The 25,228-nt window shown below is 34.0% G+C and overlaps 1 protein-coding gene across 1 annotated transcript; it reads left to right on the top strand.

Moving 5' to 3' along the window:
* The first annotated feature begins 1,167 nt into the window (after window positions 1-1,167).
* APOH (apolipoprotein H) lies at window positions 1,168-25,228 on the top strand. Its single transcript, XM_074224745.1, has 8 exons — window positions 1,168-1,260; window positions 7,654-7,830; window positions 8,520-8,616; window positions 14,615-14,691; window positions 17,487-17,675; window positions 20,717-20,896; window positions 23,691-23,888; window positions 25,103-25,228. The coding sequence occupies exons 1-8, from the start codon at window positions 1,197-1,199 to the stop codon at window positions 25,156-25,158; spliced, it is 1,038 nt and encodes a 345-aa protein (XP_074080846.1). The 5' UTR covers window positions 1,168-1,196; the 3' UTR covers window positions 25,159-25,228.

Genomic DNA, 25,228 nt, shown 5'->3' with positions numbered 1-25,228 from the left:
AAGGGAATAATAAAGGTAAAATCACTATCTTTTAAAATGTCCATTGAACCACTCCTACTCTGTAAATAATAAAGGAATTTTTTGACTTGCCAACAGTTTCCAGGGAGGAATCAGGAAAAGGTGACTTTCCAAATACTTCACTCAAATCCCATTTAAATATATGTTTTTCTTTCCTCTCTGTATTTATATGATAATGGGAAAGGACAGAAGTCCTAAAAAATGTTGAAGAAAAATGAGTAGGACTTTGTTAAGTTTTAATGTGAGATAAGTGGAGAAAAGATTAAAGGATGACTTCAGAAGCCTAAGGGACCTGGAAGACTATGTTTGTATTGATAAAAATGGAAAAATTAGAAAGGGTTAATCATTTATTAGAGAAAGATAATAAGCTAAAGATGAAATAATATCTATCAAATAATTTATATAACAATATAAAATATGTGTAGTCATTATTATCATATATAAAGTTTCAGGTGGCAAGCAGATCTTTAATTAGAGATATCCTATAGAATCTTAAAACTAAAATGGAATTTTAAGATCTTTAAGTTCAGGGTGGCTAGGTGGCATAGTGGATAAAGCACTGGCCCTGGGGTCAAGAGAACCTGGGTTCAAATCCAGTCTCAGACACTTAATAATTACCTAGCTATGTGGCCTTGGGCAAGCCACTTAACCCCGTTTACCTTGCAAAAACCTTAAAAAAAGATCTTTAAGTTCAATTCTCATTTAACCAATTAGGAAAAAGTTGAACTTTGTGATTTAATCAAGATGACCTTGGTAGTTAGAAGCAGAAACTAGGCTAGAAATTGGATCTCAACTATCAGTCCAATATTTTTTTTTTTTGTCCTAGCATGAGGCTTCTTCCTGAACCTGAGAAACATGAAAATGAAAATAGAATGAAACATCTCCTTAAATAAGCATATTTGGGAATAATCTACATACATGTAGAAGAAATAAGAAGCAGTTTATTACAGATGTCTCTGAAATAAAGGAAATACCATCCAATATTTCACAATAAACCTATAGAAATTACTGTAAATCATTAGAGAATACTAGATATCTGTGTTGATTCCAAATCTTGATACTTTATCTTCTATTTACAAAGATCAAAGTAAATGAAAATGGTTAATATTTAACATTCTCTGGTTGTTTCTTTATTTTTAAGAGAGAGAGGCCATTCTGATTGCATGTGATCCTTCATCATGATTTCTTCTGTGTTGGTCCTGTTGGTGAGCTTTCTTTGCCATTATGTGAATGCAGGACTGAGTAAGTAGTTCTTTCATTTGCAAAATAATTGATGCTTCCAGTTATTTAGTATTTGTAAATGTTCAAGAAAAATTGATGGATTCCTTTATAAAATTGGTATTAGGGGATATATCTATGATTTATATCATGAATTTTCCATGCAATATTAGGTTTTTATAACATATGGCTAGGAATATAGTTTAAGAATTGGAATATACAAATTTATATAATAACAAACATTTTTTCCTAGTGGAAATTCACTATATTAATGACCTAATAAGTCTTTAGAACCCTTTTTTCCTAAGAAAATACCTACATAGACTGCAAATATAATATGCTAGAATCTAAAAATAATGATCATTTAAATTTATCATTTAGTTTTTTCCTACTTTAACTATGTGGATAGATAACTAGCCCAAAAGTCAGGAAGAATCAATTTCAAATCCAACCTCAAATAATGACTGATTTTATGATCTCGCTGCCTCAGTTTCCTCAACTGTAAAATGGATATGATAATGATACCGTCTTTCCTAGGTTGTTATGAGGATAAAATGAAATAACATTTGTAAAATACAAACTTTAAAGACACTAAACAAATAATATCATTATTATTGTTATTGTTATTATTGATTATGTTCCAATAAAGGCTTTCTTTTGGTAATACCTACCTTAGGATCTTATTTGCATTTGCATCATCAGTTCTACTTTACTTTTGGGAAAGTAACTTCTGTTATTAAAGAAGATGCTCTTGCCTCTTTCTTTAAAATTCATAGGGTCATAATTTTAGAGCTGGTAATGAAATTAGTCTATCTACTCCAACCTTCATTTTATAAATAAGGAAAACTTAGAGAGATTGCTATTTTCTCACATTCACAAAGTTAAGTGTCAAAGTTAACATCTGAACTCAGGTCCTCTGATACTCATCCTGATGGCCCAGTAGAAAGAGTCAAGATCTAAGTTCAAATCTGTCCTCAGATGCTTACTAGCTGTGTAATACAGACAAGTAATTTAACCCCTATTTGTCTCAGATCCTCATTTATATAATAAGGAAACATTGGAAAAGGAAATGGCAATATCATGGCCAAGAAAGCATCATGGTCATGCGGAGGCAGACAAAACTTCACAGCTTTCTTTCCATTGTTTCATATTGTTTTCCCACTGGTTTAATTGTAAAAATATTAGAGAAATTAATGAGCAAGCCAGTGGTAGGGCTTGACCAAGCATGGCAAAGAAAGTCTGCAATTATGGAGAACAGATTTTAGATTCTTTTCTCTCATTTTCCTGTGCCCTTATTCTTTTCCTGGTTTCCTGAGGTCCTGGTTTCCTCTATCTCTTAGTCTGCCCTTTCTTTTTAACAACTACATACTTGGACCTTTATTTCCTTCTTCCTCCTCTGAAAAAGTTTGTTCCATTCTTTTAAGACTTTTCTCTCCTTTCCAAATAACTAACTGAATGTGAGGTACTTATGGTTGATGAAGAAATAGTATGGGACCCTTCCAAGATATACATGTATTTTTATGAGGGAGTCTTGTAGAAGCATGTCCTTAAATTAAAGTAATGAATTCCTAGGGAATTTTGGGCTCTTGTGATAGTAAGATGAAGGAGATAGTTTTGAAGGAGTGTAGTATAATGGGCTTTCTGTTCACTGGTGCCACTTTCACGTTTCTTGTTCTATCACCATCTTTTTAGCTTTCTGAGATTTCCTAAAAACCAGGTGCTGAATAGGATTAAGATCACTGGGGTAGCTTTGCTCCCTCATCTTTTCCATTGTTCCCTTGGAATATTAAAGATTTTTTTAAAGGAAGATTTTTTTTAAAAAATATTTCAAGGAAGACAAAAATCATCATTGGATGTATATAGTAAGGGAAAATTAATCTATCACAGATAGAAAGAGGAGTGTCCATAGGGTAGATAAATTTTTAGAATTTTGAGTTGGATCCCCAGTTCTTACCCTTTACTGTGTGACTTTGGGTAAATAATTTAAATTCTTTGGCTTTTACTTTTCTCATTTATAGAACGACGGTGTTGGGTTAAATAACCTTTAAGGTCACTTCCAGATCTAAATATGTAATCTTACAACAATCAAATTCTTTTAATTTAATCTTAATTCTTCACACAAACTGTAGAATGCTGGATCTGCATATGGTCCTGTGGAAATATTGATCTTGGAGTTAGAAGCCCTGAGTTTGAGCATTGACTCAGACACTCCTATGATCAAGAACAAGTCACCCATAACCTCCATGGACTTCAAAGTCCTTATTTGTAAAATTTTCATATTTTTACTTTCCATCACACAGATTTGATATAAATGTGAGTAAATATACCTTGGACTTCCTCCTGTCTAACCACCTTCTCTCTGATTTTTACTGGTGAATATGAATTCTAGTTCTGTTGCTGTGGATTTGGCTGACCATGGCTGCTGTGCTTCCCTCCTTCTGAAATCTATTGACCATAGGATTCTGAGCTGTCAGAGCATTTTCCCCCTCTAACACACTGAACTCTTTAATTATGGAGTATGAGGTACTAGGATTTAGGCAAGACTTTTCCCAATGCAACCCTGGATAACCTCCCTTCAATCTGCATGCCTTAAATAACCTTCATTTTATATATCTAGAAGCACCTAGATATCAAAGTGGACTGGACCTAGAGACAGGAAGATCTGAGTTCAAGTTCTACCTCAGACAATTACTAGTTGCATAAATATTTTGTCTGCCTCAGTTTCTTCAAATATAAAATGGTGATAATATTTGAAGAATAATGTACTCTGTACATTATTTGGTCATATAGTAGGGAGCTTCCTAAATGTTTCTCCCTTTCCTCCCTTTCCTCATCTTCTCTTTCCTCATCTTCCCTCTCTTCTCTCTTCCCTCTGGCTATGGCCTGAGAGATTGTGTCCTAGAAACTCTCAATGAGAAAAGAATCTCCATCAGTTATTCCCCCAGACTTTCAGCCAAGGATGTGCTGATAAACATTTAACGATTGACTCTCTGGGTAGAAAAATGCAAACTGGACAATTATAAGTTTAATCTCTAACATTTTCTCTACCACTTTCTAGATAATCAATAAAACAAGAAATCAAATCATAATTTATGGCACTGCTGATTTATAAGTTATAAATATTCACACTAAAAATTTAACATGCAATTGGTTGAGATATTCCATCATATCTCAGGCTCAAGCTTTCATGTTTCACTCCTTTCTTATCTGACTTCTTTCATGTTCTGAATTAACAAAAGGTCTCTCACCTTTCCTTATTTTCTTCACTTTGGCACTGATATCATAAACTAAATTCTATTAGCTCCTTGAAGCAAATTTTACTAAATTTTGTTAGCTTTCTCCCCAGTTTTCTGGAAAATTGACCATCAGGGGCTAAATGACTAGTTGAGTAGCTCCAGTTGAGACTTTGGCTTCTATCAGGTCCCACTGAACAGGAATCCCCAAACATCTCTCTACATCACTCCTGCTCCCAGATTAATAATTGCCTTTTCTTCTCTGAATTCATACTCTAATGTCCCTTGATCTCTCTTATTAGCTGAGCTTAGCTGGCAGGATCATTATGTATCACTATAGATCCTTATTATGAAGGACAATATAGATTTAAATGTCAAATATCTGCTTTTTGGTGGAGGGAAGTGGGTCCTAGACCTGTGATTTCAAAAGTGCCATCTAACTTACATATGCATTAATATTTATCAGTTGATGAATTCTGTAACCATTTATCTCCTAATAGATATTCCTTAATCTTCTCAAGGACAGGAACTATTTTTTTTCTTAGAATCCCAGGGCCTAGCAGGGAATAGGGACTTAGTAAATGATTGAGAAATTAAAATCAGTATAATGCTTTCTAAAATATTTTTCCTAAATTAAATTTATTTTCCTTTCCTAACTATATTATACTGTATATTATGTATTATGTATTATGGACTTAGGTCTTCCTACAACATAAATATGATTAAGGATACTTATCAAATTTTAAAAATAGTGATTGAAGGGCATATTCTTTTTCTTTTTTTTTCAAGGAAGGTATGAATATCTCTCAGAATTTTTAATAGTCTTCCCTAAAAGTGCTGCATCTATAAGGAATCTATCCCATGTCTCATTTAGTCGATTGCAATTAAACAAAAATCTGAACCACTGTTCCTTTTTTCCTCTCTAACTCTGATCATTGGGCAAAAGAAAGCTAAGAAAATGACTGTGAAACCTGATATTTATATACAATTTTTAATTTTTTTCAAAAAGTATTTATGATGTGTTTTTAAAATACCATCAATCTGGATAACCCTCTGTCATTATTAACCATATATTAATAACAAAGAAAGGGTTAAAAACAATACACAGCAATCTAATACAGTGATTAAGCCTGTCAGTGTATACAATATTTGATTTCTTTTTGCTTGTTTTATCATTTGACTGTTTTGTTTTTACACATTACTTAAAGATTACTTTCATTTTGTCAGAGATTTCTTGTGTCAAAATAAAACAATATGTAAAACTAATAATATAGTGACCTTATTTAAAAGTGTATTTATTTAACATCTGTAGTAATCTCTCACTATTTTTTATTTAGCATTTGCATAATTTTTTATGGTTTGAAAATAATTTTACATGTTATCTCTTATTTGTTTATTTAATTAATTTTTGAATTTTACAATTTTCCCCCAAATCTCACATCACTCCCCCACCCCCCACAGAAGCAGTCTGTTAGTTTTCACGTTGTTTCCATGCTATACACTGATCTAATTTAATGTGTTGAGAGAGAAATCATATCCTTAAAAAATAGAATATAAAAGATAGCAAAATTACATAATAAGATAATTGTTTTCTTTTTTAAATTAAAAATAATAGTCTTTGGTCTTTGTTCAAACTCCACAATTCTTTCTCTGGATACAGATGGTATTCTCCATCACAAAACTGTCCTTGACTGTTGCACTTATGAGATGAGCAAGTCCATTAAGTTTGATCATTAACCCCATGTTGTTGTCATGGTATAATGTTCTTCTGGTTCTGCTCATCTGGCTCAGCCTCAATTCATGCAAATACTACCAGGCTTCTCTGAATTCCCATCCCTCCTGATTTCTAATAGAACAATAGTGTTCCATAACATACATATACAACAATTTGTTCAGCCATCCCCAATTGATGGACATTCACTCAATTTCCAATTCTTTGCTATCACAAATAGAGCTGCTATGAATATTTTTGTACAAGTGATGTTTTTACCTTTTTTTTAATGATTTCTTCAGGATATAGACCCAATAGTGGTGTTGCTGGATCAAAAGGTATGCACATTTTTATTGCCCTTTGGGTGTAATCCCATATTGCTCTCCAGAAAGATTGGATGAGTTCACAGCTCCACCAACAATGCATTAGTGTCCCAGATTTCCCATATCCCTTCTAACATTGATCATTGCCCTTTCTGATCATATTGGCTAGTCTGACTCTCTCACTATTACCAAAAAACAAAACGAAACAAAACAAAACAAAACAGAAATCTACTTTTCTCTTCTTCCTATCCCATTACCCCATTGGAGAAAAAAAGAAAACCACACTTCCTGCAATAAATACAAATAGTCAAGCAAAACAAATTCCTTAGAGGTTGTTTACAGAAACATATATATATATATCCTTTTGCACCTTAAATTCTTTACTTCTCTGTGAAGAATATATCTATCAAAATTATTTGTTTTTTGCAGCATTATTAATTGTATAAATTGTTCTAGTTATGCTCATTTCATCGTATGTCACTCTATAAACATCCTTAAATGTGATCATATTGATGTTTCAATAAAAATCATTCTCTTGGTTCTGCTTGCTTCATTCTGTATCAGTTCTAAATCTTTCTCTATCTTTTAAAAAATCAACTATTTCTTCATTGTTTATAGAACATATTCTATTTTCATAGTCTTCTCTACCAAAAGAAAGGAGGCATATTTTCTCATCTCTTCTCTCAAATCAAGATTATTCATTTCAATAATTCAAGTTTTATCTTCATTTCAGCGTTCCTAGTTTCCTAGAAAACAAATTGTAGTTGAGTGGTGCAGTATAGTTCTGGCCTATAATTCATCTTCCTGAGTTCAATTCTAGCCCCAGACACTTATTAGCTGTGTGACCTTGGGAAAGTCACAACCTGTTTGCCTCCTCTGGAAAATGAGCTGGAGAGGGAAATGGAAAATCACTCTAGTGTCTTGGCCAAGAAAACCCTAAATGGGATCAGAAAGAATCAGACACAACTGAAATGAAGGAGCAAAAAGTTCCTAGCTACAGATATTATTTTCTTGGCTCTTCTTATGTCACAATGCATCATTTTGTATGTCATTCTATACCTGTCAAAATTGTTTTTTTATTCATATACTTTGCTTTTGAAGAGAAACACAGGAATTCTACTGAAAGTCGTGCTTCCTTGTTTTGTTTTAGCCTGTCCCAGGCCACAGGAGATACCATTTTCCACAGTTGTTCCATTAAAGCTGAATTATGAGCCAGGAGAAAAAATTTTGTATGTTTGCAAGCCTGGTTATGTGTCACAATGGGGAACAAGAAGATATACATGCTCTCTCAACGGAATGTGGCCTACCAGTTCCATGAAATGTCTACGTAAGTTAACCCTTTAGATTATATTATCTTTTTCCCAACTTCAATGTGGGGGGAATTTTTGGGACCATTATGGCTTCTATGGGAGTGTTCAGATACTACAGAAGTTAAAGCAGTGACAATAAGAAAAAATTTTAGAAGAAAGAAATAAGGGTTTATTTAGAAACAAGGGGAAGTTTGGAGATCTCTTGGAGATTTTGTGAAACTATAAAACAAGATTTTGTTATAGAACATAAAGGGAGGATAAAACATAGATAAGAATTGGAAACAATGGTATCTAAATTGAGCTAAACTTCAAATGGGTATAAGGCAGAGTTGTGTGTGTGTGTGTGTGTGTGTGTGTGTGTGTGTGTGTGTGTGTGTGTGTATGAAGCAAAAGCTAAAAATAATTCCTTAGATTGTCTATGTAATATAGATGCATTAGACACATTTGAGAAAGTCCTGTATTTTTGATGATCCATGTAGTCAGATATGTGGTAGTTATCTAGAACAACTTTATAGCAATCTAGGTCAATAATTAAGTACTCAGTATTTATAATATAAATTGCTCTGTGATCTGGTAATTGTGGTTATATGATCTTTTATTAGTCAGTTGAATCTACTTTATCATAAAAATTTCTAATGTATTAACTTTATTTTAAGGTAAAATTCCATGAAAATATATTAATTTTTTGTTATTTTTCAAATTGCAGCCAGAGTATGTCCTTTTGCTGGAATTTTAGAAAATGGAGCTGTGAGCTATACAAGCTTTCAATACCCTAATTCTGTGAACTTTACATGTAATAAAGGGTAAGACTTTTCATTCAGAAAGATTTAGAGTTGGAAGGGACTTGAGGGGTTTGTCTGGTCCAAATCCCTTGTTTTAGAGATGAGGAAACAGGCCAAGAGAATACTTTGTTCTAGATCACAGAGATGGTAAATAGCAGAGATAAACATACTGAGCGACTCTTAATTAAATTTCTACTGACTCATCCAGCTTTGGATTAATCAACTTTAGCTTTTGATCTTTGGTATGGTTTTTTATAGATGTAAGAACAGTGATATTTTGCTTAATGCAAAAAAATTGTAGTTTCTCTACTGAACTACAGGGTAGAGATAAGTAGATTGGCAAAATGAATTGATGATTGTTTTTTTAAATTTTTATTAAAGATATTATTTGAGTTTTACAGTTTTCCCTCAATCTTCCTTCCCTCCCCCCACCCCCACCCCACAGATAGCACTCCATCAGTCTTTACTTTGTTTCCATGTTGTACCTTGATCCAAATTGGGTGTGATGAGAGAGAAATCATATCCTTAAAGAGAACAGAATTCTCAGAGGTAACCAGATCAAACCATAAGACATCTAGGTTTTTTTTTCCAAATTAAAGGGAATAGTCCTTGTACTTTGTTCAAACTCCACAGATCCTTATCTGGATACAGATGGTACTCTCCTTTGCAGACAGCCCAAAATTGTTCCCAATCGTTGCACTGATGGAATGAGCAAGTCCATCAAGGTTGAACATCACTCCCATGTTACTGTTAGGGTGTACAGTGTTTTTCTGGTTCTGCTCATCTCACTCAGCATCAGTTCATGCAAATCCCTCCAGGTTTCCCTGAAATCCTGTCCCTCCTGATTTCTAATAGAACAATAGTATTCCATGACATACATATACCACAGTTTGCTAAACCATTCCCCAATTGAAGGACATTTACTGGATTTCCAATTCTTTGCCACCACAAACAGGGCTGCTATAAATATTTTTGTACAAGTAATATTTTTACCCTTTTTCCTCATCTCTTCAGGGCATAGACCCAGTAGTGGTATTGCTGGGTCAAAGGGAATGATGATTGTTAAATTTAACTTTCCTATTTCTGATTTACTACTTTCTGGAAGGAGTAGAGGTAAAACTTTGAAACAACAGAATTTTATGGGTGAAGACTCATTAACAAGTTCCAGATTAAAAGATTTTAGGGATGAATTGCATATATGAGACAAATAAAACTGCTGAGATGATAGAACAGAAAAACTAAATGGCAAATACAGATAGGGAGGGTAATGGGTAGTGTGCCCATACATGTTTATAAACCAAATCTTTTCCTCTTAAGGAAGAAAAAAGTATGTATGATCCACTTTTAATTTTTTTAAATAAATCTATTTTTTTCCAATTACATGTAAAGATAGTTTTCAATAATCATTTTTAGTAAGGTTTTGAGTTGCACATTTTTCTCCTTACCTCCCTTTCCTCCTCCTCCCCTTGACAAAGAGCAATCTAATATAGATTTTACATGTTTAACTATGTTAAAAATATCTCTATATTAACTGTGTTATGAAAAAATCAGAACAAAAGGGAAAAAACCACGAAAGGGAAAAAACACAAAACATAAAACAAATTTTAAAAATTGAAAATAGTAACTTTGGTCTGAATTTAAACTCCATATTTCCCTCTCTGGATGTGGATGGTATTTTCCATCACAAATCCTTTAGAAGTAACTTTGATTATTGTTCTGCTGGGAAGAGCAAATCCATCAAAGTTGACAATCATGCAGTATTGTTGCTAATGTGTACAATGTTCTCCTGGTTCTGTTTACTTTACTCAGCATCAGTCCATACAAGTCTTTCCAGGTTTTTCTGAAGTCCAGCCACTCATGTTTTCTTACAGAACAATAGAATTCCATCACATACATATATCACCATTTGTTCAGCCATTACCCAATTAATGGGCATCTCCTTTATTTCCAGTTCTTTGCCACTATTAAAAAGCTGCTATAAATATTTTTGTAAGTGTGAGGTCTTCTACCCTTTCTTATGATATCTTTGGGATACAGACCTAGTAGTGATATTGCTGGATCAAAAAGTATTCCCAGTTTTTGTTTCCCTCTGGATGTATTTACTTGTTTTCCAGAAAGGTTAGATCAGTTGACAACTTCACTAACAATGACTTAATATCTCAATTTTACCTTATTTCCTCCAACTTTCATCATTTTTGTTTTTTGTCACATTGACCAATCTAATAGGTGTGAAGTGGTACTCAGAGTTGTTTTAATTTGTGTTTTTTCAATCAATAATAATTTAGAGCAGTGATTAACTTTTAAAATATAATCTTTATTAACTTTTCCTAAGTTAATGACATTTAATATTTATACATAAGTAAATAATTATCATTTTTGAAATTTGAGGCTAAATTAAAATCTAATTTCAGATACTTACTGTTTGACCCTTAGCAAATCACTTAAACTATTTGTCTCAGTTTCCTCAATTGACAAATGGAAATAATGACAGCACCTCAAGGAGGGGATGTCATGCATGAATTGGATTTGAGTGAGGGGGTGGTATGCTAACTCCTCGAGAGCCATCTGGGTCCAATGTCCAGATATGAATCAGGACATACCTAATATGAGACAGCTCTGGATGTGAGACAAGTGAGTGACTTGACCAAAGTCACACAGCAAGTGTCTAAGATCAAATTTGACCCCTTTGACCCCACTGTACCCAGATTCTACCCCATCTAACTGCCCATATAGCACATAATAGCTGCTATATAAATGTTCATTCCCTTCCTTTCCTTTTTCTCCACCACATTCTTTTGACAGTCAATCAACAAAATGATATTTGCTGCATTTGCTGATTTCTGAGGCATAAATGCTCACATTGAAAATTTAATAGTTGGATCCCCTGAGTTTGTTCCAGCTGATTCCAGCAAACCCTTATCAATGGAGAAGAATAATGCCTATTTATTTATCACATAGTTAAACCACAGCAGTAGGAAATCATTTATCTGCTACATATATATATATATATATATGTATATAAGTACTTCTAGAATTTGAGATTTTATTGGTATATGCATTCCCTCCCATATATATATATATCTATATCTATCTATATACAGATATATGTATGTATACATATATCTGTATATATATATATATATATATATATATATATATATATATATATATATATTATAATGAGCAACCTACAGGAAACCTTCTTTGTTTCCCTTTAATATTAGTGCCACCACTCTGAAGTTTCAGTTTACCCTGTACATATCCTGTTCATGCATAGTTGTGTGCAAGTTGTATTTAACAGTAGAATATAAGTTTCTTGAGGCTAAGGACTGTTTTTTCCCCCCTATTTTTAGCACTTAGTAATGACCAGGACACAGTGGGAGATTGAGCTAAGGTCTTTCCCAGGTCTCAGTTTGTCTGAAGCAACACTCATTCAGGAGTAAAAGGCTAGGTAAGATTTGAGGTAAAAAAATAGCATATTTTGCCTTCACAAAAGAATCAGGGAGGGGATGACCCTCAGTGTTTGTGACCAGAACAAAAACAAGTGCTATTTACACCCATTCTTTTAAAAAAAAATAAAACAACTCATTTGTCTCCTGTAGTTTTCATTTTTGATTTCTTGAAATTTAGCTCTAATAATTCAGATTTTGATAAAGCCCAAAGGACAGGATGACTGGTGATGGCCCAGGATGCAGTGAGAAACCTTGCGTCCTTTAAGCTAAGGTCTATTACAGTCTCATTTTGTCTGAGAAAGTACCTATTTGGTAGTTAAAGGCTAGGTAAGAATTGAGGTAAAAGATGATCTTGCTTTCACAAAAGTCAGACTTGGGCTATTATTGACCAATCAGTGAGAGCCTCACTTGCTCATTGTTTGGGTTTTGATGGTTCGGAGTAAATGTAAATAGCAATTATTTCTGTTCTGATGACAAACTCTGATGGTCTTTTCTTCCTGATTAATTCTTTTGTTAAGGCAAGGTCATCTTTTACCTAAATTCTTACCAAGTCTTTAACTACCAAATGGAGGTTTTCTCAAACAAAATGAGACCTGGGAAAGACCTTAGCTTAAAGGATCAGTCTTCCACTGCAGCCTGAGCTATCACCAATGACCCATGTCTTGTGATTCCACTCCAAAAAGGCCTCTTGAGAAGAGAAGGGGGCTTGTGACATTGCACTGCCTCGCTTAAATCCAGTTCATTTCAAGTCAAGACATCACCTTCCTGCTGTCATTCGTTCTCTTTGAGAAAAGGGGCAAGCAACAACAACAATGGCTATAATGTCTGGAACAGAGAAGATATTTAATAAATGCTAGATGACTGACAGATCAATCACTCTACCACTAATCTGGTGACAAGTTTCTCCAAACTTTGGTTGGTCTTCAGGTAACAAATATAAAACCCAAGAACAATCTGTATTTAAAGACTTTTCCATTTGCTGAGATCTTAAATTCTACTCACAATATATAATTTTTATGAAGTCAGGACAAATGCTTTATCATAGTAGAGTATAAAATAATATCTATATGATCCTGGGTCAAGTCATTTACCTTCTCTGAGTCTCAGTTTCCTCAACTTTTTTATGAAGAGAGTTGCACTAAGTGATCTCTAAGATTCCTTCTGTCTCTGATCTTAATATCCTATGATTTTGTATGCTTTACTTTTCAAGAAGTTAGGTGGACAGAGTGCTGGATCTGGGGTCACAAAGACTCATCATGAGTTCAAATCTGGCCTCAGACCCTTACTAAGTCATGTGACCCTGGGCAAGTCACTCAATCCTGTTTGTCTCAGCTTCCTCATTTGTAAAATAAATAGAAAAGAAAATGAATAATCACTCCAGTATCTTTGCCAAGAAAATCCAAATGGGATTATGAAGAGTCAGATATGACTGAAATGACTGAACAACAAGTTTTTCAAGCAAAGATATTGTGATCACACTGACAATGGTCCTTAAGAATAAATATTTATGGTAGATCTTTGATTCAAAATGGAAGTGGAGGGACATTGTGAGTAAGAAGAAAACAGTTCTTTTATCTGATCAAAACGTTTTTAGTAACATCATTCATGAATTCAGACCTGTTGACAGCACATCAACACAAAATAGGTTCTAATGACAGGGAAAAAATGTGAAAACCATTTCAGTGGAAAATTCATTTTCTTTTATATACTATCCATTTGTTTCTCAGAAAATAAGTATTAAAGATACTTGGTTTGATTCATGCCCTGGTCCTGGGAAGAAATGGACTATCATAACTTTTGGGGTGCCTAGATTTGTAATTTCATCAAGTAATGGACAAGGTGGTATAATGGATAGAATACTAGGCATAAATCAGTATCAAATCCAACCTCAAATACTAGTAATGCGAACCTGGGCATATCACTTAACCTGTTGTCTCAGTTTCCTCAAATGTAAAATGAAAGTATCAATAGCACTCATCTCCCAGAGTTGTTGTGAGGATGAAATAAGAGTATATTTATAATGCTCTTAGCACAGTACTTTCTTCATGAAAACTCTCTTTACCAATTCAGATCAGCAGTTTTTGTAACTTAAAATTTTAGAATGGCCTGGAGCATTGAACAAGAGGTTAAGTGAATGACGTGTCCATATTGGTATAACCAGTTCATTTCAAAGGTGGGCCTTAAATCCAGATCTTTCTACTTTAATCCACTTTTGAGTACACCATACTGACTATTATTTGTACTTTCTGATACAAAAAAGAAGCTAGAAACACTCTCTGGTAATTACAGATGAGGAATTCTGGGTTTTTATTCCATCAAAGATCATCATTCTCTCATTCTTTAATTATCTGTCTATAGTATGAGAATTGTGCTTCCTCCATCTCCTAATTCTTGTGAGAATTCATTGCATTTGCATGTACTTGCATATCCTGAGAGCCTTACTATAGGGCAAGTAAATTGCTCAATTGGAGGTGGTACATTTCCCTTTCAATGACTCTGGAAAACATTTATGCTCCATTATTAATAAATTATCTCAGTCAGTAATGGAATGATTTCTCCCTTTTCAGGTTTTATCTCAATGGAACTGCTTCTGCTAAGTGCATGGAAGATGGAAAATGGAATCCTCCCCTACCCATGTGCTCTCGTAAGTACTTAATATGGGGAAAGTTCCCCTGAATTCTTCCTTCCTGGCTCAGAAAAGTCTAACAACATCTTTTTGGGGCTATAGATGGAAAAAAAATCTTTTCTGCATAACTGGAATTCTTATTGAGTTAGGATTAGAGAATCTTTTTGTTAGAATTGTTGGATGCTACAGCTGATGCTTCCACTATTACTATAATGCTTTTAATAGTTACCATTGCGCAGATGGGAGTTCCTAAACAATTAGGGAAAATGTGGGGTAAGCCTCCAGGTTTTGACCAAATCCCATTTCATTTTTGGTCATGCCTCAAACAAGGGTCACTGATTTTGCATAACTAGTTCTATCCAGGAAATGTTGTAACAGAGCAATTACAGATAGGACAGTGTTATAGAACACAGAACAAGAGGAAATATTTTCAAGCTACTAAAATTGTAGGTTCATAAAAATATAATATTCTCCACTATAGGGCAAAGAAATTGTCTTGCAAACAATCATTCTTTAGATCTGAAACATTTAAGTGATTTAATGAATAGAATGCTAAACTTGGGATCAGGAAGACCCTAGTTCCACTTGTACCTTACATACTTCTTGTATGATCCTATATCTTTCAGTATAAAAGTCCTCATCTATATAAGGAGGATAATATCACCTTCTTCATATGGCTACTATACAAAAGTGAATGCTATGCAAAGTGTTCTGCAAACCTTAAAGAACTATATAAATTCATCTAATTATTATTATTATTATTATTATTATTATTATTATTATTATTATTATTGTTATTATTACCTTTAGATGAGGTCTATTTCAACTAAGGGAATTAATTCAAGAAATTTAAAAAAGTGACATCCTAAATTCTAGACATATATAACAGTTCAATTAGCGTTTGACTGTCCACTTTTCAAAATGATCTGTGGCTGAATTTCCTCAATAGTCATATCCTCTAGGGTATTCAAACTGGTGAACTTTGGTCAGTTATCAACAGACTTGAATTCTGATTTCTGGCACAATTTTAAAGTGTATTATTAATGGAATAGTTAGTGGAAATTTAGAAAGGTAGGTATGACCACTAAAGATAAATATATAGTCTGATAAAGATATCAATTGAAAACATCATTTCCTTTTTTTGGACAGAATTATATAAATTAGGAGAACACATATTTTGATTTCAAGAAAACACTGAAAAAGTTTCTCATTAATGTATTCAAACAGTTATTTTAAGTGACCATTCTTACCCTAACCCTACCTGTTATGTACCAAATACATTGATAAGTTCTGTGGACACCAAGAGCCAAGAGTCCCTACTCCCAAGGATCTCTAATGGAGGAGTCAGCATGCAAAGATCCAAACAAACTCTATATAGGAAATAACCAAAAAAAAGAGAAGGTAGTAGAATGAAAGGGGAATCAAGAAAGGCTTCCTGTACATAGAAGATAGGATTTAGGTGAAACTTGAAGAAAGTTAAGAGAAGGAAATGATGAGGGACAGTTTTAGGTATAGGGGACAGACAGTAAAAATGCTTTGAGGAAGGAGATGCATGCTTTGTTTGAGGAATAGCAAGGTCAGGATAAAGTGTATATGGAGTGGGTGTTAAAAGGTATAAGAATACTGTAAAGGTAAGAAGGGCAGGTTATTAAGGACTTTGTCAGAGATGTTTTCTTATTTGATCTTGGAAATTGAATAGGGAGAAGAGAGGACATGACATGATCAGACTTGCACTTTAGGAAAATCACTTCAGCAACTTAGTGGAGAAGGAACTCATGATAGGGAGACTAATCAGCAACCTTTTGCAGTAATCTAGTTGTGAGGTGACAAGGGCCTGCACCCAGAGTGATGGCATGTCAGAGGAAAGAAGGGAAAAGATTTGAGAGATGTTATGAAGGTAAAATTGACAAGCCTTAGAAACAGATTGGATATGGTAGGTAATCGAGTGATGAGTTGAGGATGATACCAGGTGACTGGGAAGATGGTGGTACCCTCAAAAGTAGGAAAGTTAGAATGAAAAGAGGGTTTCAAGGAAAGGTAATGAATTCAATTTTAAACATAGCAAATGCAAAATGTCTATAGGATATTCAAGTGGAGCTCTCCAGTAGGTAGATAGAAATGTGAGAATGGAGGGCAATAGAGAGATTATTTGATAATCATCAGCTCAGAAATGATAATTGATTCAATGGGAGTTCATGAGATTACCAAGTAAAATAGAAGAGAGAGAGATGAAAAGTGGACTCAGGATGGCTTTTTTTCAGGATACCCACAATTAAGGCATACAAACTGACTCAAGGTCCAATGAAGGAGACCAAGATGTGGCTGCTACTTCAACTTAAAACCTAAATATGCCACGCCAATACATTTTTTCTCTTAAAGTATCTAAATGATATTCTCAATTTTTTTTAACTTTGTGAATGTGGATATACTTGATCCCACTGAAAGTCTATGTTAGTTAGATCTCATTTGTTCAATGGTTTCAGTCATGACTGACTCTTTGTGATTTCATTTGGAGTTTTCTTGGTAAAGATACTAGAGGAATTTGCTATTTCCTTCTCTAGCTCTTTTACAAATAAGAAAACTACTACAAAAGGACTATGTATAGTAAATACATATGCACTATTTAACCTAGTTCAGATTTTAAAAAATTACTCCTAATGAGTCCTACAGTTGGAGTTTTTTTTTTTCTCTCGTCATCAGCATGGGTTACTTTTCTTTTCACTTCATTTCCAGCTTTGCTTTTTTTTGAAAGGTTAAGGGTTTGGAGATTCATTGAGTCATTTAGAAATTGTTGTACTTTCTATATTTTTTAGCTATTACTTGTCCTCCACCATCCATCCCTAATTTTGCAACCCTAAAACTGTATAAGCCATCAGTTGAAAACAGTTCCCACGTCCAAGACACAGCAGTCTTTGACTGTTTGCCACATTATGCAATGTTTGGGAATGACACAGTTAGTTGCACAGAACATGGAAATTGGACTGAACTACCAGAATGCAGGGGTAAGTGCAATATTAAATTAATTAAATAATAATATTGTTATTTTAATATTTTGGGATATAGTAATGTATACATTTTAAGAGAACTAGTTGTTAAATATTTACCACCTCATATCTGATCAGTTGCAATAACTGTTTATGACAACTGTTTAAGAGCAAGATTTTTTTTAGGATTTTTCAAGGCAAATGGGGTTAAGTGGCTTGCCCAAAGCCACACAGCTAGGTAATTATTAGGTGTCTGAGGCCGGATTTGAACTAGGGTACTACTGACTCCAGGGCCGGTGCTCTATCATTGTGCCACCTAGCTGCCCTGTAAGAGCAAGATTTGACAACCAAATGGACAGGTGCAGCAAGGGAGCCAGAGAAATCCAGAATAATTAAGAGTTATGAAGCTGAATTCCTTGAAGGACAGAGGTGTCATCTAAGAAATAAGGACGATTGAATGGGGAAGGTTTTAAGCAGGAAAACAATGGTTACAGTTTAGGATAGATTGAGTAAGATGTCTCCAGGCATCTGTTTTGAAATGTTCAATGGGTGCGGCTAGGTAGCACAGTGGATAAAGCACCGGCCCTGGAGTCAGGAGTATCTGGGTTCAAATCCGGTCTCAGACACTTAGTAATTGCCTAGCTGTGTGGCCTTGGGCAAGCCACTTAACCCCATTTGCCTTGCAAAAACCTAAAAAAAAAGTTAAAAAAAAGTTGAAAGGTTCAATGGACAATTGTTGGAAAGGACTGAAAATGAGGAAAGAGATTAGGGCTGGACATATAGATTTGGAAGTCATTTGTCTCAGTTAGAGATGAATCAGTAAAGAAAACAGAAAGAGAAATCAGTCATGTAGGAGGCAAACCAGAAGAGAGAAAAATTCAGAGAATGGAGAATGTACAGGAAGAGTATACAATAAAGAAATGTTTAATAGTGTCAAATATGGTAGATAAGCAGTGAAGGATAAAGAATGAAGATTGACAATTATGAAACTTTGGTAACTTTAAGGAGAGAAGTTTTAATTGAGGGATGAGTTCGGAACAATTTGCAAGGGGTTGAGGAGTAAAAGGAGAGAAAATGGAGGCAATGAATGTAGACAATTTCTTTTAGGCATTTTTCTAAAAAAGAAATAGAATAATGAGGTGATTATGGAAATTATTGAAATTTTGTTTTGTTTTGTTCATAAGGATAAGGGATAGTTGTGCATGTTTGAAGGCAGTAAGGAAGTAATAAATTGATGGGGAAAGGATGAAGATTCAAGGAGTGGGGGGATAGTGACTGAGGATATAATCTGGAGAGAAGGAGAGGACAGAATCAAGTACAGATGGAGAGAGATTTGCCTTAGAAAAGAGAAGGCTACCTCTTAGAGAATGGAGGAAAGGAGGAGGAAATAGGAAATAATATCAAGGGATTTTGAGGTATGAATGAAAGATAGAGGCTCATGGACAAATATCAGTTTTTTCAGTAAAGTAATAGATAAAATCTTTAGCTGAGAGGATTGGGAAAAATGTAGGAGACGAGAATGGAAAAGAAGGTTGGCAATAGCTTCAGTGGGGAGTGAACTAGGCAATCAATTAGGGAGGAACAAAAGGATTATGTTCTTTCTGGGAGAGGTTTTACTTGAGATTTGAGTAATATGAATTTCACTTAGCTGCTACTGAATAGAAGAAGAGGAGACAAGATGAGACTAATTCATGGTTGATACTTGGCAAGAAAAAAACAGAAAGGAGTCAAAGAATTCAAGAGAAGAGGAAAATGTAGAGTTGAAATGGCTAATTATTGGTTTATAGTTGAAGCAGGAAAAAAATAAAGTCAGATAAAGATAAGGTAATGGCCTTTGGAAATATTGAGGGGTGGAGGGTTTAGAGGTCTCAATTATGATTAAGAACAAGTAGAGGAGGGATGAAGTTTAGAAAGAAGTGGAATGAAAGGAGATTATACTAAGATAAAGGAATGTCAGTGGAATGTCTATGTGTAATGAAAAAATCTAGTATATATCCATTCCTGTGTATAACTGAAGTGAAGTGAAGCTTTGGTGGGGTTTTAAAGCATATGTTTTTATGTCTAAGAAAAGTTAAATTCTTTTTGTAGTATTTAAAAACAACAATCTAATGATTTCAGAGCAAATAGCTTTAGTATTATATTAAAAGGGGCTTGTGTTTATAAGGAACAAGTTTTATAAAGTCAGTGAATGAAACTCATTGGCTAAATGTATATCAGATGTTGTTGAAGGTTGATCTTGATGGAATTAAGGTACAAATGGGCTATTTGGATCCCAGCAAGAACTTTTTTATTATTTCTAAATTAAATAATGCCATTGTGGGTAGGGTTGGGGGAATATGTATAAAAAAATCTTATTTTTTTTATATTCTTATTCAAGAGAAACCGGATATCTAGGAGCTATATATACTTTGTAATTATCTCAAAGGTCAAATGATTTGATAGATTTCAATAGTTAATTATTACAGATTTATAAATGTTTTTAAAAATAAAATCACTATAGATTCTTGAAGAGGAAAGAAAATAAATTATTTTAGCTTTTCAAATTGGCAAACTGAGGTACTAAGAAATTAAATGACTTTTTTGCTGTAGTTAGTTCCTACTGAAGATTGTTAAATTTCTAATGTGGGGGCAGTTAGATGGCACAGTGGATAGAGCACCTGCCCTGGACTCAGGAGTACCTGAGATCAAATCTGGCCTCAGACACTTAATAATTACCTAGCTGTTTGGCCTTGGGCAAGCCACTTAACCCCACTGCCTAGCAAAAACTAAAAAAAAAATTTCTAATGTGAGCATTCACACTTTAGAAGTTAGCAAATGCTATAAAGCAGGGCTTCATTTATTGTTCTGTTGATTGACTAGTCATATGAAAGTGATGAAAAATTCTAGTAATGCAAATTAAACTAAAAAGTATGCCATGTTAAAATTTACTTCAGAGAGTTCATTGTTAAATATTTGCCAACACAGTGTTTGAAACTCTTAATGCTAATCTTCCATTATAAACCACAATCACATTATTATTTCTTTCTCTTTGACAAATATTTCCGTGTATGTGTTTTCAGAAGTAAAATGTCCATTTCCAACAAGACCTGATAATGGATTTGTAAACTATCCTGCAAGTCCTGTTATTTATTATAAGGACAAAGCCACTTATGGCTGCCATGAGACATATGTCCTAGATGGACCAAAAGAAGTAGAATGTGGAAAATTTGGAACCTGGTCTGCATCACCAACATGTAAAGGTATGGAAATGTGATTTTCATTATGAAAATTCTTTGAATTTACCTGAAGAAACATTTTTACATCTCACATTCTTGGTACCATGATTCATCATACCATAGCTGTGCCATTGAAGTGACTTAGCAAGTGCAAAAATATTCATAACTCCTATATATGCATAAGGTGTGCTCATATTTAGGAAATTTGCTTGGGATTAGACTTGGTGGCATAAACACGGAATCATAAAACTCTGAGTGGTAGGAACCTCAGAGCCCAACTAGTTCAATCCATAATTGAACAAGAAATCTGTTTACAATCTACTTGTTGTAAGGTATCAAAAATATTGGTCCCCAAGAAAAAAATGAGAAAATTCACCTCCTTCTTTTCATTAAATAGAGAGCCTAGGGTAGCTAGGTGGTGCAGTGGATAGAGTGTTGACCCTGGAGTCAGGAGGGCCTGAGTTCAAATATGACCTCAAATACTTAATAATTACTTAGTTGTGTGACCTTGGACAAGTCACTTAATACCACTGCCTTGAAAAAAAAGCAAAAAAAAGAGATTATGGGAACAGAACATGTCTCACTATGGCAGTTGGTTATTTAATCTTTACTTGGAGAAAATGGTTCTTTATATCAAACTTAAATTTGCCTCTTTTTCAATTCCTAACTATTCCATTTCCTACATAGGTCTTTTCTCTTAGGTCAAACAAAACAAAATCAACTCCTATTATTTTTATTTTTTTATTTTATTTTTTTTTTTTGCAAGACAAATGGGGTTAAGTAGCTTGCCCAAGGCCACACAGCTAGGTAATTATTAAGTGTCTGAGACCAGCTTTGAACCCAGGTACTCCTGACTCCAGGGCCGGTGCTTTATCCACTGTGCCACCTAGCCACCCCAACTCCTATTATTTTTAGATACTCTTTATATTTATATCATAGTCATATTCAGATATTCCCCTCGATCATTCTCTCTCTTTCCTCAGGGAACTTTCACTTGTACCAAAAAATTATAGTACACAAAATCAACTGCCATAGTGACTGTGTCTGATATGTTCTGTATTCATAGTTTCTACCTATTTAATGAGAAGAGGGAGGTGGATTTTCTCATTTCTTTTTAGGGGGTCAATATTTTTGATTTCCTTTTCTATGTAACTTTCTTTTATACTACAATACAGTTGTCATAACCCCTAAAGGTCTTTCTTCTGTGTTAAGCATCCTCAGTTTCTTTCATTGATTTACAGTATTGGTGATGAACTGATACCTGGGAAAAGTTTCCTAGAGTGGTCACATAATTTTTTCAATAAGTTCATCTTCAGTCATATGTACTATTGTACAGGGGTAGCTAGATGGTGCAGTAGATAGAGTGCCAAATCTAGAGTCAAGAAGAGTTCTCTTCCTGAGTCCAGACTTAGACACTTACTAGTGTATGTAATTCTGATCAAGTTATTTAACTCTGTTTGCCTCAGTCTTATCTGTAAAATGAGTTGGAGAAGGAAATAGCAAATCATTCCAATTTCTTTGCCAAGAAAAGCTGAAAAGGAATAACAAAGAGCTGGATACAACTAAAAAAAGACAAAGCAACAACTATGAGTTCCAGAGTATATGACTCCACATAGGGTTTGAGAGGCTCTTCCATGGTAAAAGACCTTCAGATATGCCTCTGGGAAGAAACTAAGACTAACTATGGAGAAGCACATCCCTAGGAAACTAACTACTTGGAGATGGATGAATTTTTTTCACCCATCAGAACCTATGAAACAAAAAAGTAAACTGGCTCTTAATTTTCTATGCCCCCATCCTTTCTCATCAACAGTGATGGTGGCAGGATGATAGGAAAGATATAGAGGGTAATAAAAATCAGACAGTCTTTAGACCATCTATAAATTTTAAGGGCAGTTAGGGGGCAAAGTGGATAGAGGACTGGGTTTAGAATCAAGAAGACTCATCTTCCTAAATTTAATCTGATAGCTACTAGCTGTAGTCATTTATATATAAAGCTGCCAAGTCATTTAACCCTGTTTGCCCAATTCCTCATCCGTAAGTTGAGCTGAAGAAGGAAATGGAAAACTAATTCAGTATCTTTGCCAAGAAAAGTCCCAAATGAGGTCAGAGAGAATGGAACATCTAAGCAACAATAAAATTAATTTTAATCTGTTTTCACTTTATATGTGAGATTCTTGTCAAATGACCAGTATATATGAGATGAATCAGTACATATAAGAGATGAATCATATCAGTCTTGTCAATTTTACTAGCCTAAACAATAGGAAATATATGATAGAAAGAGAAGATAAGCTGTTTATATGGTATCCACAAATTCTTTCATTACTTTCATCACGTCAAAAGTAATGAAGAAAAGTCTGGTACTTTGGGTGAATTTTTTGTGGCAAACAGGGGAGGAAATGGACAAGATTTTCACAGGATAAATAGACATTTATGAGTGGCAATCTAAATCGTTAGAAGCATCTTTTAAATCTATTTGAGTACTTTATTATATATTAAACATATTCTGACTTGGGTTATTGTTATGTAGTACATGCCTTATCTTCCAACTAGAATATAAGTAAACTCTTTGAAGATCGGTACTATGTCCATTTTAATCTTTAAATTTCTGGTGTCTCAAAACATGCCTTTTTAGATCTGGATTGGAGGAAAATAGCAAGAATTTTACCATGAAAATTCTTGGTGACATTCCATTCAATATTTTCTTTAATTCACTTTATGGACCCATTAATAATCTACATCCTTCTCTAGGGAAATTTTAACAGAACATTCTTTAATTTGATTGAATACCATTCACAAATTTTATTTCTTATAGCATCTTGTAAAATTCCTGTTAAAAAAGCTACTGTGCTATACAAAGGAGAGAAGGTGAACATACAAGATAAATTTAAGAATGGAATTCTACACGGGGAAATCATTAGTTTCTTCTGTAAAAATAAAGAAAGGAAATGCAGTTACACTGTGGATGCTCAGTGCTTAAATGGGAATATTGAAATTCCCACATGCTTCAAAGGTGAGTTCAAAAGCTTAATCTTCAAGGAAAAAATTACAAATTTTTCCAGGATTTGTTTCCTTTTTCCCTTTACAATAGTGTATTAGTGATAACATTATCATTTTTTTCTTATTATCATTCTTATTTTCACTCTTAGCCAGTGTTAGGTAAGGGAGTAAGTGTGTGGGAGGGAGACAGGGGTATGAAACAAGTAGTTGGGACTTATGGCTTAGGGCATATTAATTTTCAGAAACATCTGGCCCACCTTCAATTTCTAAACAACAGGTTGGGCCAATATGATCTCTAAAATATCTACGACTTCTAAAAAGCTGAGTCAAAGACCCCTTTAATTAAATTATATAAGAATCAGTAGCAAAGTCAATTTAACACCTAATCTATCATTTTTCCTTTGCTTAATTCTTTAAATGATCCAGTAACAAAAAAAGACTTTTTAAAAAGATGTATACACTTTCCATTCATTATAGTAATGGTTCAATTGTAGAAATTCTATCGATTGATATGAGAAAATAATATATTGTAGTGAATTGTGGACTGCCCTTGAATTCAGGAAGACATGGGTTCATGTCTTCCTTCTCTTATATTTACCCTTTGTTTCCACGGACACCTCTCAGAGCCTCAAGACAACTCTCTAGGGCAGTAAACTCCAGAAAAATGTGGAACCTATATTGGTAGATAAAGTTCATATACTTGGACTTCTTATACTGATGTAATTATAAGTCTAAAAAAGGTGTATTTATTTGTATATAGATATACATATGTTTATATACATGTGTGCATGCATATATATTTACACACATATGCATATACACACAGTATATGCCAAAATCCTTAGGGTGACCTATAACTTTATGCTACATTAAGGATGTTGGAACATGGTGTTCATGTATAAGAGTGTATGTGTATGCATGTACATGTGTATATGTTTAAGCCCTAGTTCACAAAGTCATCTAGATCTTTTATTTTTAATCTTGAAACGAAAGAACCTTTCTTCTTTGACTTGAATTTCCAACAAAATAGCTTCATTTAAGTATCAAAATCATATGTAACTTAAGTATATGTGGTTATATATTTAATATCTCTATATATGTATATGTGTGTGTGTGTGTGTGTGTGTGTGTGTGTGTGTGTGTGTAATTTGATTTTTTCTAGTAAGCTCCATTCAGAACTGCACATCTCACTTAGAGTGACCACCTTTTCTTTTTTGATTTTAACAGAACACAGCTCTTGGGCTTTCTGGAAAACAGATGCAGCAGACAAAGAGCCATGCTGAAGTTGTTTATAAATTCAAAATTCAGTATGCTATATTTGTATCTCTTAAAATAAAAATGAAGGAAAACTAA

The sequence above is a fragment of the Macrotis lagotis genome, chromosome 2 (genome assembly GCF_037893015.1).
Source record: "Macrotis lagotis isolate mMagLag1 chromosome 2, bilby.v1.9.chrom.fasta, whole genome shotgun sequence".
Lineage (NCBI taxonomy): Eukaryota > Metazoa > Chordata > Mammalia > Peramelemorphia > Peramelidae > Macrotis > Macrotis lagotis.
This window is presented reverse-complemented; position numbering and strand designations above follow the sequence as displayed.